The sequence below is a fragment of the Lingula anatina genome, unplaced genomic scaffold (assembly GCF_051362555.1).
Source record: "Lingula anatina isolate TDL-2025a unplaced genomic scaffold, LinAna3.0 unanchor82, whole genome shotgun sequence".
Lineage (NCBI taxonomy): Eukaryota > Metazoa > Brachiopoda > Lingulata > Lingulida > Lingulidae > Lingula > Lingula anatina.
In genome coordinates, this window is record NW_028257603.1 from 620074 (window position 1) to 634791 (window position 14718).

The 14718-nt window shown below is 37.7% G+C and overlaps 2 protein-coding genes across 2 annotated transcripts; both read right to left on the bottom strand.

Moving 5' to 3' along the window:
• Window positions 1-69: 69 nt before the first annotated feature.
• On the bottom strand, window positions 70-9545 carry LOC147759135 (uncharacterized). Its single transcript, XM_086998663.1, has 15 exons — window positions 9415-9545; window positions 8978-9100; window positions 8534-8649; window positions 8046-8170; window positions 7391-7506; window positions 6878-7027; window positions 6204-6326; window positions 3375-3491; window positions 2970-3086; window positions 2551-2679; window positions 2003-2140; window positions 1534-1656; window positions 1099-1221; window positions 669-791; window positions 70-318 (listed from the first exon to the last, which is right to left on the bottom strand). Exons 1-15 carry the CDS (start codon window positions 9479-9481, stop codon window positions 167-169), a joined length of 1842 nt encoding a protein of 613 aa, XP_086854789.1. The 5' UTR covers window positions 9482-9545; the 3' UTR covers window positions 70-166.
• A 342-nt stretch (window positions 9546-9887) lies between these two features.
• On the bottom strand, window positions 9888-12746 carry LOC147759136 (blastula protease 10-like). The gene is made up of 6 exons (XM_086998555.1): window positions 12663-12746; window positions 11956-12174; window positions 11164-11335; window positions 10901-11030; window positions 10522-10588; window positions 9888-10229 (listed from the first exon to the last, which is right to left on the bottom strand). The coding sequence occupies exons 1-6, from the start codon at window positions 12744-12746 to the stop codon at window positions 9978-9980; spliced, it is 924 nt and encodes a 307-aa protein (XP_086854681.1). The 3' UTR covers window positions 9888-9977.
• Window positions 12747-14718: the final 1972 nt, after the last annotated feature.

Here is a 14718-nt window from a genome sequence, read left to right on the forward strand (position 1 = left end):
GGGTATGAAAGGCAAATCATTTATCTCACCACCCCCACCCCCCTAAAAAAATGTTCATTTAGCATCAATTGTCTTTAGTTAAATGGTCCTACATAATTTCTGTAGAGTTTATCCCGACCCAAAAGTTTTTGCTGAAACTTTTTGACTATACTGTCTATGAAACCATCTATATCTGTCTTTCACTAAACGACACACCTGTGCAGTTGATCCCGTCACCAGCATAATATGGTTCACAGCTACATTTGAACGAGCCTCGAGTATTAGTACATGTAGAATGTGTCCCACAGTTGTGCATTCTGCTAGCACATTCATCTATGTCTTTCATAAACACAAGATAGAAAAACACTGCGGTTAAAAGCAACATCGGTAAAATATCGTGGTTTGTTAATTAACATACATTACTAAATGAGATACTAAACCAGAAATTGTCTCTTTCTGCTAACCTTTTAGTCCCTTCAATGTAGAGTGGTATTACTGTTAAATCTGCTTTTCATCAAACTGTACAGATGAGATAGAAATGTAGAAGAGAGAGAGAGAAAGAGAGATGAAATATAATCGGCTGAATATAATATCTGCCGCCTTTTTGTCAGATAAGCATGAAACGTATTTTAAAAGAGAGTCATTATTCAACGAGTTTTGCAAAAATATAAGAAATTCATTTCATATACCTTCGCACACTATCCCATTTCCTCTAAAACCCGTGCTGCACGAACAGTTGAACCCGCCGTAAAAGTCGGTGCACGTGGCGTCTTTTGAACAGTTATGAGAACCATCGGTACATTCGTTGACTTCTTCATTGACATGCGACAAATAAAAACATTTAATTTGAACGCAAATCACATCAGGATGTATCACAATGAGTATACTTTATAAAATACAACACAATATCAAAATAAGGTGTTTTTTATCATACTCTTTTAGTCATACCTGTATATTTGCATAATAGTCGTTCATGACCGTGCATGTAAATTTATATAATGCACTAAACATTACAACAACTAAATGAGAAGTTGAAGTAAAGATCTACAAATATGTAAATGTCATAACATGAAAGCCAGATTCTATTGAAACACTCAATTTTTCAAGATAATTAAAAACCTCTACAAAAGCGTCCGTTCCCTGTGAAGCCTTCCCGACATACACAACGATAACTTCCGGCGGTGTTTTGGCACACTGCCAAGTCGTGGCACCTTGGATTCCCCGTCATGCATTCGTTTATATCTGAAACATATAAGTATGCATTTCACAGATTTTTCCAAATATTCAAATGTCTAAATCGTATTCTGGTCAATTTCTAATAGGCACATGCTACCAAATAGATTTTGCTGCAATTTGTTACATAATGTCTTTGAGACAAAATGTTCATACGCTTGTGGTCAGGTCATGAAAAAACAGTTGTTGGGTTGTTACAACTGTGCGTTGGTTTTAAAAATACTCTTAAAAGGAAGACATTTTTTATTATTAATATATCATTATAACAGTCTTTAAATAATAATAATAATAATAATAACGAGTGTGGTACACAAGCTTTACCTGTACAATTGATACCATCCCCAAAGAACCCCTCATCACAGGAGCAGGTGTAGGAGCCGATGGTGTTGAAGCACCGAGCACGTGGGGAGCATCTCCAGGCACCGCCCTTACACTCGTCTATATCTGGAACGGTGACGCCGTGTTACATGTTAGAAAAAAAAACCTTACTAATTGTAAAATCACAGGGGAGGGGGGCATTTTAGGCTTTATTCTAAAATTACTCCACCATCAAATCAATACACATGACTGTGCATACCCAATAATCCGAACACTATAATTCCAGATGACTTGAAAACCCTTTTTTACGGCATTTTGAAACTTTCGGCATATATTTTTCCAACTAGAAGTACGTGTAATGAATGTGTAGTGGTGATAGAATAAACATGACATATTCCTACTCTTTCATCAATTATATCATTGTCGTTTTTTGCATAAATTTAGCCAAGTGGACATACATGACGTTACATACCTTCACAAACGTCACCTTTGCCAATAAAACCATCGTTACACGTGCACGAATAGGAACCCGCCACGTTGAGACAAAACGCGTTGACGTCACAGTCATTGGATTTTTGGGGAGGCATCGTTGCATTGCACTCATCCACATCTGAGTTAAACCGGGTGACAAAAATATTAGCTACGAATTTTTATTGCAATACAGTAATGACAAACAATATCGCGTATGGATATTATGCAATATTCGTGCATTATGATTTTGTGCACTTTCCTGTGTAGGTCGAAAGCCGTAGTAGTTTTGGTATTTATCGTTTAATTTTTTCCAAGTTTCTTATACGCTGCAGGAGGGCATACAAACAGGAGTGAATCAAATTTAAAACAAGCGATAAATTGCCCTCGTTTTAAACTACTCTAATTAAAGCACGGGGCGTACATTCTGACGTCGATATCGATGACTAGAGATAATCCCGCCCGACGAGTTATTTCTGGTTTCTCATTTGTCTTCTTCATTACTTTCTTTTATTTATGTGTATGCTTGTTTATTTACTCATATCGACTCACCGTCACATAATGTCCCGTTTCCAGTGTATCCCTCTAGGCAAGTACAGGTAACTGTTCCGTTTTCCACCAGGCAGATAGCGTTTTTATCACAGGTGTTGTTTGAGGGCTCGCACATGCCTTCCTGGCGTACTAACGAAAGCGAGAGTATTGTGATTACGGCAAACTGATATGAGATAATCCGAAAGAGTTATCTTTCGTATCCTGTATGTTCGATGTTTTTCTTCCTTTTCTTCACTTATTTTTCTACCGGTAGAGGGCAAATGATGGAAACTCGACACACAGAAGTTAAAAAAAAGGTTTTCCCTAAAAATTACTGTTTCTTTTATTTTTGTTATTTTGTAAAGAAAATTGCCTACTTTACTGATATGGAACAGGCCTTTCTCGATCCACTAGTAGTAGTAATAGTAGTCCAGACTTACCATGGCACACATACCCGTTACCCACAAACCCGTCTTCACAGTGGCATGTGTAGGACCCTGGGAGGTTATGACAGACAGCGTGAGGGTCGCACCTGCTGTACACGCACTCGTCTATATCTGTGAAAAGGGGAAATATGGCGGATAAGGAAAATAGCATAAGTATGGATTTAATAAATATACCAACTGTTTATAGAAAATTATTTTGTCACCAAATAACACGTACAAAGTGAATGCAAGGGCATGAGAAAGAAATTGTTAGAAGGAAACGATGAGGTTAAGACCCTGATGCAGCATAAGCTTTCCTTTTTCTCGACGTAATTACAACAATTCTCCTTTCATCAAAGAGGCATGCCCTATCCATAATTGCCTTACTAATAGACCTACGGTACCAATCCACTTCCGTACCTGCGCACGACGAAGTGTTCCATCCATATCCGGTGGGACAGCGGCAAGTGTACGACCCCACTGTGTTGACACACCTCCCCACGCCACAGATCCCTGTAGTCCCGCACTCATTGACATCTGTTTTAATATTGAATGATTAAAATACTATAGTGGGCTGTACAAAACCGAAGTTATTTAATTGGGGCCATACAGGGTAATCATAATTGAAACAACAGTGTCTTACAAATTTTAAAAAGACGGATTTCATTTTAAATTAAAGGATTTGCTTCATACCGTCAGAATGGCCTCAACGGAACATATTCTTCAGAAAACATGCCCAACTAACGATATCTTTATCCAAATACACAAATTAAAAGCTCATTCTGTAAATTTTTGGCTTTAAAAAACGTCCTATTTGCTCGGCCTGGGAGTTAATGAGCTACGTGGTCACGTGGTCCGATGACGACAATCGAGCCACTGGAGAACAGAGCGTGCTTAGCTGTCAAACTGAGCTGCATTGTCTACCTGTAACATGACTTCTCTGGCTTCTGATAAAAGTTAATACTCATTCAAATCTCTTACCCGAGGGATCTAAATCCTCATGAAGCTGTGTAAAACCATTCCCGTCTAGTCAATTCTTTAACGAGCATTTAATTATGGTTATCCCAAGTTGTATAAAACACTGCATTTGAATGAGTAAAGGGTACTGTGGATTATTGCATATGAGGGCCATGTTATTTGTGAAATTCAATTAATTTTATTAAACCGCTGACACTCCGTCTTGGATACTTTTCTTAAACTGAGGTAAACGATGCCCGTTACCTTTACAAGTCCCATCTTAATCATCCATCTAACTGGAACTTCCTTTACCTCTTAATTAGAGGGTTAAATGGCTGGCGATATTTATCTCAGGTAAAAATCTACCTGTGCTTTAGTTTCAAAGAGCAGCTCCTGCAGACCTGGGGGTACTAGATAAAATCTGAACACCGGGTTTATTGAGGAGCTAGAGAAACAAAGGAAGAATTTTTCCTGCACAGCTTCATAGGAATTTTAGCACGGACTTGATCCAGCTTAGACCTTCTAATTAACAGGGTGACATGGGCAATTTTCAAATACAAAATAAATAATAAAACTATATTTCAGTTAGCCTCCTCTTAAATAAATATATCGTTCTGGATAAATTAGAACATTTATTAAATCGACAGAAAATTTTTGACTTACATGATGATTTAATTATTAATGGAAATTAAGCTACTATATGGGGCACATTTGCTGAGATTACGCTGTTCTTGATGTTTTGCGTTATTCTACATTTTGCTGTGCGTGCTTGGAATTTTTTTATTTTTTATACTCACCTATGTAAAACTCGTATTTTAGTAAACATTCAAGTAATGATTTTTCCCATGCTACTTATAGCAAACAATGCTCTTTTACCTTGATCTGCTACATGTTTTTGGGTTTGACAAAGCATACAAATTTGCAAAAAGTTTTGTGTACAGACGCAGAACTTGTATTTCAAGGTATAAAATGATAAATCTTTTAAATTATTTTATACTTCAGATGAAATAACATTCAGAAACAAATCCTCAAAGCATGAACGAATTAGGAGTTCGATTTTAGTACATAAGTTCCTATTTTTTTCTTTTATATACCGCTCTTTTTTCTGTTTGTTCTTCAACACGTTTTCTTCCACGGAAGTAATGCCTGGGCATACGCATGCTTCAAGTTACCCTGAGAGCAATTACTTTTATTAATGTTCGCGACGGTGTTTGAACTCAATTGTTTAAATATTGATATTAAACGTCATTTACAAATACCAATAAAATCACCCCATGAAATAAATGAGATATTTTGAAAAATATGAAAGCCCACCAAGACGATTTTGATACCTGTTATTACCTGGGTTGGGAAGTGCAGCGGTGCATAATTAACAGGTTTGTTGTAAACGAGCTTTTGGTCAACTACAATGCATTTAAAATGCATCAGCAATCAGTAAGTTTGCCAACTGATGACAGTTAATCTGAAAGACTACCAGCTCTTGATATGGATCTAAACCACCTGAGGTGACCATGATCTAGAGCATCGCAACTATTGTCACCGAAGTTAGTAAGTCACGGAAGACCGTCACAGACAAAGAAAGATTGTCAAAGAGAGCTGCAATTTTGGTGAATCCCACGGCAACACACCGAGGCATAACGAAAATTCCTCAACTCCGTTCGACACAACTTTCCTTAACTTCTCCGTCTGTACTGTATGCACCATGCAGCTCAGTTGAGTCTCATAGACCTTTATCGTGATTGTCGTCACAGTACCACGTGACCTAGATCTGTTGCTTCGTTTATGCATATTGAGGTGAGGTTTACTAAAATGCTTTTTGTCTACTAATAGATTGTTTTTATAATTTTTAAATGACGGGGATCGATTAAAACATAACTGTAGTGTATAGATTAAGTGCTGGATCTTCAGAATTCGAGAAATGGATTTTTATATGATTATTGTCCTTTAAGTCATATCAGAGGAAGATAATTTTTTATTTTGTAAAACGATTATTTAAACAGCGTGTTCTCTTTTCAACTGAATGAATGCAGACAGAATACATGACACTAACGTACCCATATTGTAATACAGATGTTATAGGGTTAGATTATTCAACCTTGTTCCCTGGAGTATGCAAATCTTTAATCAAACTCAAAACGGTCTTTAGCCCCACCGCCATATTGCAAAATCAAACCAACCATTAGATTTATTTTGAAAACCTAAACTATGTATTACTGGACACATTCATCACAACCCCCGCCGTTACTTCATATTACTGGTTACATCAAATACATGACAATATATAAAGTTTACCGTCACAGGTTCTACCACTTCCAGTGAACCCAGCGAAACAGGAACACTTGAAGGAGCCATCGGTGTTGACACATCTGGCATTGGGGTGACAGTCGTGACTTCCATCTTGACACTCGTTAACGTCTGAAATACATGTACTAGTACATACAGGGTAACGGAGAAGTTCGTCACTCATGTCAGTCTGACATGTGACCACATCTTTCATGTGTCATGTCAAATTAGGCATATGTTCGTCTGACAAAATAACAATCTCTGGCCATTAACAAGAATGAAAAGTAGTAATTCAGTTTGCTGAGTAAAGTTTTTTTTACGATTTATGCAAATTATATTAATGAGTCAAGATATAATTGTAATTATCCTGGGAAATTATTTTGAACGGCATTTCGCTTGATTTGGCAGTTGGCGGAGTATCTGCAGAATAGCCGAAGGAGACGATCCAAATGCGTAGCCTACACATTTGGGAAGGAAATGAGTACGTTTTTCTCTATACATAATCCTCCACTGATTTTTTTAAATCAATTAAATGATCTTGACAATTAAGAACAAAGGTCGTGGTGATAGCTTCATTTAGATTTGTCACGCGCTTCATTTTTGACCAAAATAGCTATAAAACGAGAATTTTCATCAGTAAAAGGTAATTTGCATAAACAAATCACATTTCTCGAAATCATTACCTTGACAAAACGTGATCCCGTCCCCATGGTAACCCGCTTGACATGCGCACTCCCAACCTTCCAGCGTTGGATGAAACTGTTTTATAATGTTCTTGCACACCCCTCTGGAATGAGTGCAGTTGTGCAGTCCGAGGGCGCATTCATTGGTGTCTGGAGACGTTTTTGAATGCAAATGTAAATAAACAGATAAATAAAATTAATGAATAATAGATATATACGTTTCTCACCTTACTTGAAAATTGAAATCGAATGTAATTGGATTTTAGAAAGTAGTAGTCCAGTAGTCCGTAGGACTAGGACACTGATTGAGATAACGTTTTTATTCTGTTTGTGCTGAATGTGTTTGGAATTATATAAATGATGTAAATACTGGTTGGCCTACCTGTGCTAAAAGTTGAAAAGAAAATAATTTAAAAATGGCAATTCGTCGACCATTTCCCATAAAGGAAAGTAGCAATTCTTATTGCAATGTTTTCACTAACAAGAAAGAAGTATAAGGAGACGGGTACTGACCTTCTACGAACTCCAGCCGAAAACCTTCCCGTTTGCCTCTACTTCCTCTGTATAGCACAAGTGCCTCGTTCTGAACTGACTCAAATTCCTGGATGTGGGGCTGCGAACCACAAAACCTGAAACAAAAAAAATCAACACCGCTACATTTACGTGCAAAGTCTTTGAATAGGCCCTACAACAAGGTGATGTCTAACATCAAACCTTCCGAACCTTCTTTACAATAATTTTCTTGAAACGCGTCTACTCATACATGTTCACGCTGTTCATGTACTGGGATTTATGTTGAATATCATAACGTTTCACTTGAACGCATACTGTACATGTACCAGGTGTATGCCAAGATTTTGTTCTGAAGATGCCGTATTCCACTACAAACTTACCTGGTACACTGGTATCTACTAGACCTTGTGTATTATGATAGAGTGATAACCACTTTCTATTCAGACATGTTAAGAATTACAGGTACCGGATGGTCTACATCCTGGTACCAGAGAATATATATATATATATATATATATATATATATATATATATATATATATATATATATATATATATTCTTACCAACATTAAGTCTGACATCCAAAATAACGAGACTATAATACTATATTCAAAGTAAATGAGATATGTACATGAGACGTGTACATGAGCCTACCTTGCCCCAGTATAGGTCAGACCGTCAACACGGACCTCCACGAAGTCTTTACAAGCCCAGTGGTTGTAGGTGGCCACTTGAAATGGGCCCTTGAAACGGAACCCCAAGACACTCCCTGTGCTCTTCTGAAACAATACGAAAAATACATGCACTGTACTCAATCTTTGTGCAAAGAATATTATTACTATTCGAATTGTGTCAGAAATTGAGGTAGCGTTTTGCTGCATTTTCCCTGGAAAATATAGTATGACGGTAGCTCTATAGGCCTATAGTTGGGAGTGCCCCTTCCGCCTTCGGTATTTCGTTATTTCTTCCTATCCATACGCTTACAGTCTGTGTTAAGAAATTTATTTAATTTTTCATTTATGGTCAATGTCACATCTGCAATAACGACAGTTGGATCGATTTACGTAGACCGATGGGAATGACCCCTCATAAACGCGTTGGGCGACAAATCTACACTTAAAAACGAATTAAGACCACCATACTGTTTTGATAATCCAGTTACACTCCGTCATGCCGTGTTCCCATGGCTCGTGGCTTGGAGACGATAGAATCTGGGCTTTATCGGTAGCTGTATATTCCCCATAGCATCCAACAGAAGCTACAGAAATGATAAAAATCTCAGAATAATTTCTCGTGTTTTATATACAGCAAGATAATACAAATAAACCTGAAGATGCATCAGTTCAATTGACAGCAGATTAGAATTCAAGGATCGATATGGGATGATAATTCCGAGCGACAAAAAAAAAAAAAAAAAACTCCTTCGGTTGCATGTTCCCCAGTAGTATAAGAATATTTTAGGATTGTGCAGAACCATAAAGATCGGATAAATATAAAAGTTATCTGATTTCGAGAATATCAGGTTAAAAGTATAAAGCTTCTCCTTAATTAAGCAAGCGTAGCAAGCTTTAAAGATATAGCCATACTTAGTTTTACTTGCGTGCAATCCCCTGCTAAGCCTTCTGGGCATTTACACTGACTGCAGGCATTGGGGTCTTGATAACCGTTATTTTTACAGACGGGAGCAGTTGTTCCTTTGCAAGAACGAACTAGAACAAATGGGAAAAATAGTACGAATAAACTTTAAAGAGCCTTTCACATTTCCGCTCGAACCTCGCTTTTGTGATAAAATACATACGATATAATACAATATAACAAGGTACAAGGAAAGATTAATACATTAAATGTATCATAAATCCAAGGTTAAATACATTGTAGGCTTACGAGTTATGGTATTGGTGCTCGTCATTTTACTGGTGTGTGTGTGTGTGTGTGTGTGAAGATACCCACGCTCAAAATTAGCAAAAAACTATTTCAAAGAATGAATTTTATAGGAACAGAAGAGACGTGTATATACATGTACCTGTGCAGTTGTAGGCCAGGTTGGCCAGCAAGGTGTCCGCAAAGCTCAGTTTGGACTGCCACCCCATGGCGTACTGGTACAGAGGGTTCCGAGCCTCCACGGCGTACGCCTTAGGAGGAATGCCAGTCCGCGCGAAGAACTAGAACGGAATAGACTTTTATTTTTCTTAATTTTTTTTGTGAGGGGGGGGGGGGGGGGTTGTTGTTTGAAGCGAAATAGGGGTGACAGCCAAGACACATGCCCTGAGATCCGCCGATTAACCCAGATTTAACCCTTTATAGGGCCTTATGCTGCAATGTGGGTACGTTCTAAAAGCACGCTCAGCGATTGCCATGTGGCCACTATTTTCAATAGAAAAACAACTGTTTGTAAGGTTAATGTTGTTTTATGATACGCTGTATATTCAAATGCCGTGGTATCCCACCTCTTTATTTTAAAATTCTACAGGTTGTATATTACAGCTTACTGTTTTATGGTATTCTTCTGGAAGTGAAACACATCAAACCATAAATAATGTGCATTGGAAAGAAAACTGTCATCATTCCAAACATTTGCCGAATTTTTTATAGTTCATATTTCTTAAAATGACCGCCATGATGCGAATGCCACGTGCTCACCCGCATCCCATAATGCATTGCAGATCCCAAATCATATCTCACTCCTTTATTCACGGAGTTGGACGTCTTTCGATAGTTGTAAAGGCCTAGAGGGTCTATGTAGTCCTCGTTTACTACGATGTAGTCCTCGCGGTCTGGTCGGGATTGTTCGTGGTAAAAACCAACAGCGTGTCCCACCTCGTGAGCAACAATACCTAACTGTAAGGTTTTGAGAACATTTGATTAATTGGTTTTTAAACCTTGCAGTTTGACCGTTTAAATCTTTGCATTGGCAAACAAAAACGAATGCGCCAATGCTTACTTACAAGCACGCACGCACGCACGTGAACTGTATACAAGACAAAAAACTTTGTTATTTTTAAGAAAAAATAATAAAGACCAAATTGTTGCAGCAATTATTATAAATTTTGTTATTTGAAATAAAGGTCGTACTGCATCTTCTTTAATCACAGAATGATGAATACGCATACTGAGAGGTAGCATTACTCACTGCAAAACAGCCACGGTCAATACTGAGAAGCTGAGGACTCCTGTAACTGCCGATGTACGACCAACATCTGAAATTAAAATATTTCTACATGTATAATTGCTAGGCAGTTACATGTACACTCATTATGAGAGGCCCTCCTAGCTGTTTTAGGTGTTATAAAATCTACTGTAACAGCAAGACGGATCCTTAACAGAGAGCAAGTGCTCTCTGTTAAGTTATAAGTACTTCCCATCCAACACTCTAAGATGAGCCTGGATTATTTCTGGGTAAAATGTGGGTTATGGTTAGGTTAAATATGGGTTTAGATTGGGTTAGATCTGGGTTTAGTCTGGTTAAATATGGGTTAATGCTCAGTAACATATGAGTGACAGTTACTCACCCTCCTCCCCTATGAAATAACAGGTGGTTTTCGGTGATCGTCTCCGAGTAATTGGTCTCTAGGAATCTAATACACGTGTTATCCTCCCAGTGCCTGAGTCCTTTCCGAATCTGCGCCTTCTCGGCTTCGTCTAAAATACAAAATGTCATAATAAAAACTAAAACCAAACAAAACAAATAGCAAAAAGAATTCAAGTTATTGATGCCATTAATAAGTACGTGTAAATATAAGGTTGTAGAGGTTGTACTGCTCAGTGGACTTACCATAATGCTCTGGTGTAAACTTGTACTTGATAGGCAACGACCAGTAATACTTGCTATATCGGTACATCTTTCTCTTTTTACGTTTGTCCAGACTATCTAAGAGTTCGGCAGCTTGCTGTGGCGTAAATGCTATGTCCCCTAACACGTTGTCTCTCACGGCTTGTTCACATATCTAGATCAATAGAAATAAAAGTCTGGATATAGAAAACAGTTATGTAGATATAGAAAATTGATGCCTTAAACCGGAGAAGTATTAATATCAAACTAAATGACGTCACGGACGATGCGTTTGATCAAAGTTATCACTATTTCAAAATTATTCTGAAACCCCTCTTGTGTAGAAAAAAGCTCCACTTACTATATGATATGTTATCTAAATGAAACTTTAAGTCTATTACTGGATGTTCGGTACAATTCAGTCTTATTGACGACGTTGCTTCTCCCTTACCTCTAAGGCTCTATTCCCATAGATTTTAGATCGATCTATCCCCGCGGGGAGTCTCACTAGATTACTTTCAGATAATCCGACTTAAATGTCCGTCCTGCCTACTACAAGCTGTAAGGGGGAAATTAACTTTCGTGTCCGCCCGGCTGACAGCTATTTAGCGTGAACCCCCAGGGAGTTAGGTCGATCTAAAGTAGGTCGATCTAATCTATGGAAATGGGGTGTAATAGTAGGCCTGCCAATATGTCCAGTTATAGATATTTAAATTTTATGTAAATAACTACCGGATGGCTAAACCACATGGTAATAGGTTGAAAGGCAATTAGTAAAAGACATAAAGACCTAACCTCTTCCAGATTCCTAGAATCTTTCTCTTTGGTGATCCGTCTGCAAACTTGCTTCAGAATTTCTGTCGTCTTCTCCATTTCTCCCGTGGACAGACCTCTCATAGACAGGAAGTCTTGGAGGTGTGACGTCACCGTGACGTCATCCGCAGAGAGCGAGGAGTCATCGTCTGCTGGAGACGGGTCTGGTTTAGACTGCGGTCCATCTGTCCCTTTGAGTGTCTGGGTGGCGGGGAAATTGTGTTATATACAGTCGTTGAAGTGACGGGTTATTGTGGAGAGAGAGAGAGAATAGGCCTACACACAGCAGCAATTTAGAAGCAGTGAAATACCTTTTTTTAAATCTTTTACTGGTTCACTGAGGAATAAATTGATATATAGCTCAGGGTTTGAACTTGCACTGGCATGTTCAGAGATTTTTGAATATGATAAAAGGAATATATAATTAGTCCAGATATATAGTCCATACGACATAATCATCGCATGAAAGACCGTAAAAGTTTTAATTTTTTTTTTCAGGTAAACAGTAGTGATTTTATGTCCAAGAAGTATGGCAAAAATCTCCACCTGCTAGTTATCGTTAAATGAAATACTTGTTACGCTATTGGAACATGCATGTGCAAGCTCAAACTTAGAGGATGTATTTATGGACGTTCACAATTCTATTAAGTGTATTGTAGCAATATACGGTTAACTTAAAATCGACTTACCGTGTCAGTTACTTCGTCTGACTTTTCACTTGACTCAGGGACAGGTAGACCCTGGGGCAATGACATAAGATAAATTACCCACATGATTCCAAGGTGAGCATTGTGAATATCATGATCTATATTGTTAAACTTTATCTTATCTAACGCGCGTGTGCGTAAGAGAGAGAGAGAAAGAGAGAGAGAGCGTCATCATTCGAGAGAGAAAAAAAGTGATACGATGAGAGAGAAAGAGAGAGAGAGAGATAGAAAGTAATATTAAAAGAGTAACAATTAAGTCTTACCATGCTTGCTGCAAAAACAAACCGTACTGGACTTCCAAGAAAAACCAAAATCGTCCAAGCAAAAAGTCGACATATTTGGCATGCACCCATCTCTTCCCACGGTTACGTATATAACCCAAACAATGTCTTTTCTGGCTTGTGACGCCAGTTACAGAAGCATTGGTATACAAGTAAATCGAGTCTTTTCCTGGGCTCAGTTAGTGATATGTATACACTTAGAAGTATTGTTCTGTATTACGACTATCACTTGGCTGGCGCGACTCCTGAATACGAAAATAAAAACCCAATCTTATCAGAAAGTCTACAATATCCTGTTAATGCAGTTTTCCTTATATCAACCACCTTTGTGGAGTTAGATAAATATCAGATATGCGAAGAAGGCTTTGTGTTCTCCACGTGGTAGTGAAAAAATGGGATGGACATAAAACTGTTTTCTCAGTACTTTTTCACATGAATACAATTCTGTCCCCGACTTTGCTTTAATACATTCCCCGTCTGTTATCTGATATACATCTTGGTCACCTTATACTCGACGGCACCTGCCAAACGTATTCTATCTCCTGCATTTGCTGGAATTCTTAGTGTCAATGACTAATAACCAATTTACATTCAGGTAGATAACTTTGTTTCTGTAAATCGACAAAACAGCACTCAATATTCATATTGTATGCGTAAATTAAAACAGGTTGCAAAGATCTCAATGTTTTTTTAAATACAGGTGCGCCGTAAATTTAAAGGAGCGAATTACTGGCACAAAATTAATATGAAATCCGGAGCAGGATTTTGATAACGCCCTCGATACATTCCCATGAAGCCGGGCTTGCGACCTCTCTTTAATAACCAGTTTTCCCTTAAAGTAAAACTTCCATTCAGAAAGCTGTGTTCATTAAAGATCTCCAGGTCATTTTTTCACATGTTTGTCATCCTTTTAGTTCATTACATCTCTCAACATACGTAGAAGTCACCAGGCGTGATATTGAATTTCAGTTTTCGTATTGATCTAAGAAAATCTGAATATTTCAAACTTGACGTACCAGTAGGTTCTAAAGTCATAAACAGTTATCAATCCCACTTTTAAAGAAAAAAAAAACGCTCCTGTATATGGTGCCTTTCGATCCTAGTTAATTTCTTTTATCAAGTATTGATATTTAAAGCACCGCGAGGACAGACAAAATAGTTGATCAACAAACGGCGACTATTTGTAAGAAGGCGAAATCTGTTTATTTTTTTATTTTTAACTTACTAACATAGCAGCTTAATAATAAGATAGGTTGGTGTTTTTTTTTTTTTTTTTTTTTTTTTTTTTGATTAAGGAATGGGCATGTCGGTTACACAATTTGAGTGATTTCAGATTCGAAAAAAAAAAAAAAAAAAAAAAAACAGCAATAAAAGTATTACATATTTTTTCTGGTTTCAATGTAATTTGCCATTTACCAAACCAAAAGGCCTACATAGCCTATCACATGCTTCCTTTTAAAAAAATAGAAATAGGGTAGATCAACAAATATACTTACAAAAAGGATCAGTTTTGTCTGGTTTGTCTGCGGCTATAGGCCTACACGTGCAAGTGTGGTTTACGGTAAGCTACGTTGATAAGACTAGTAGTTAGTAGGCCGTAGGTCCCTACCTGTATGTCAGATACAGGGGGTATGTTGTAGATTTAGGGCCTAGCTGAAAAATAATACCACAGTAGGCATCACAGATTTTAGCGGCCTAGATATTATTTTCGTTTTCGAATAATACGGTCTTGATACTGTAAATTTAGACGTTTGTTC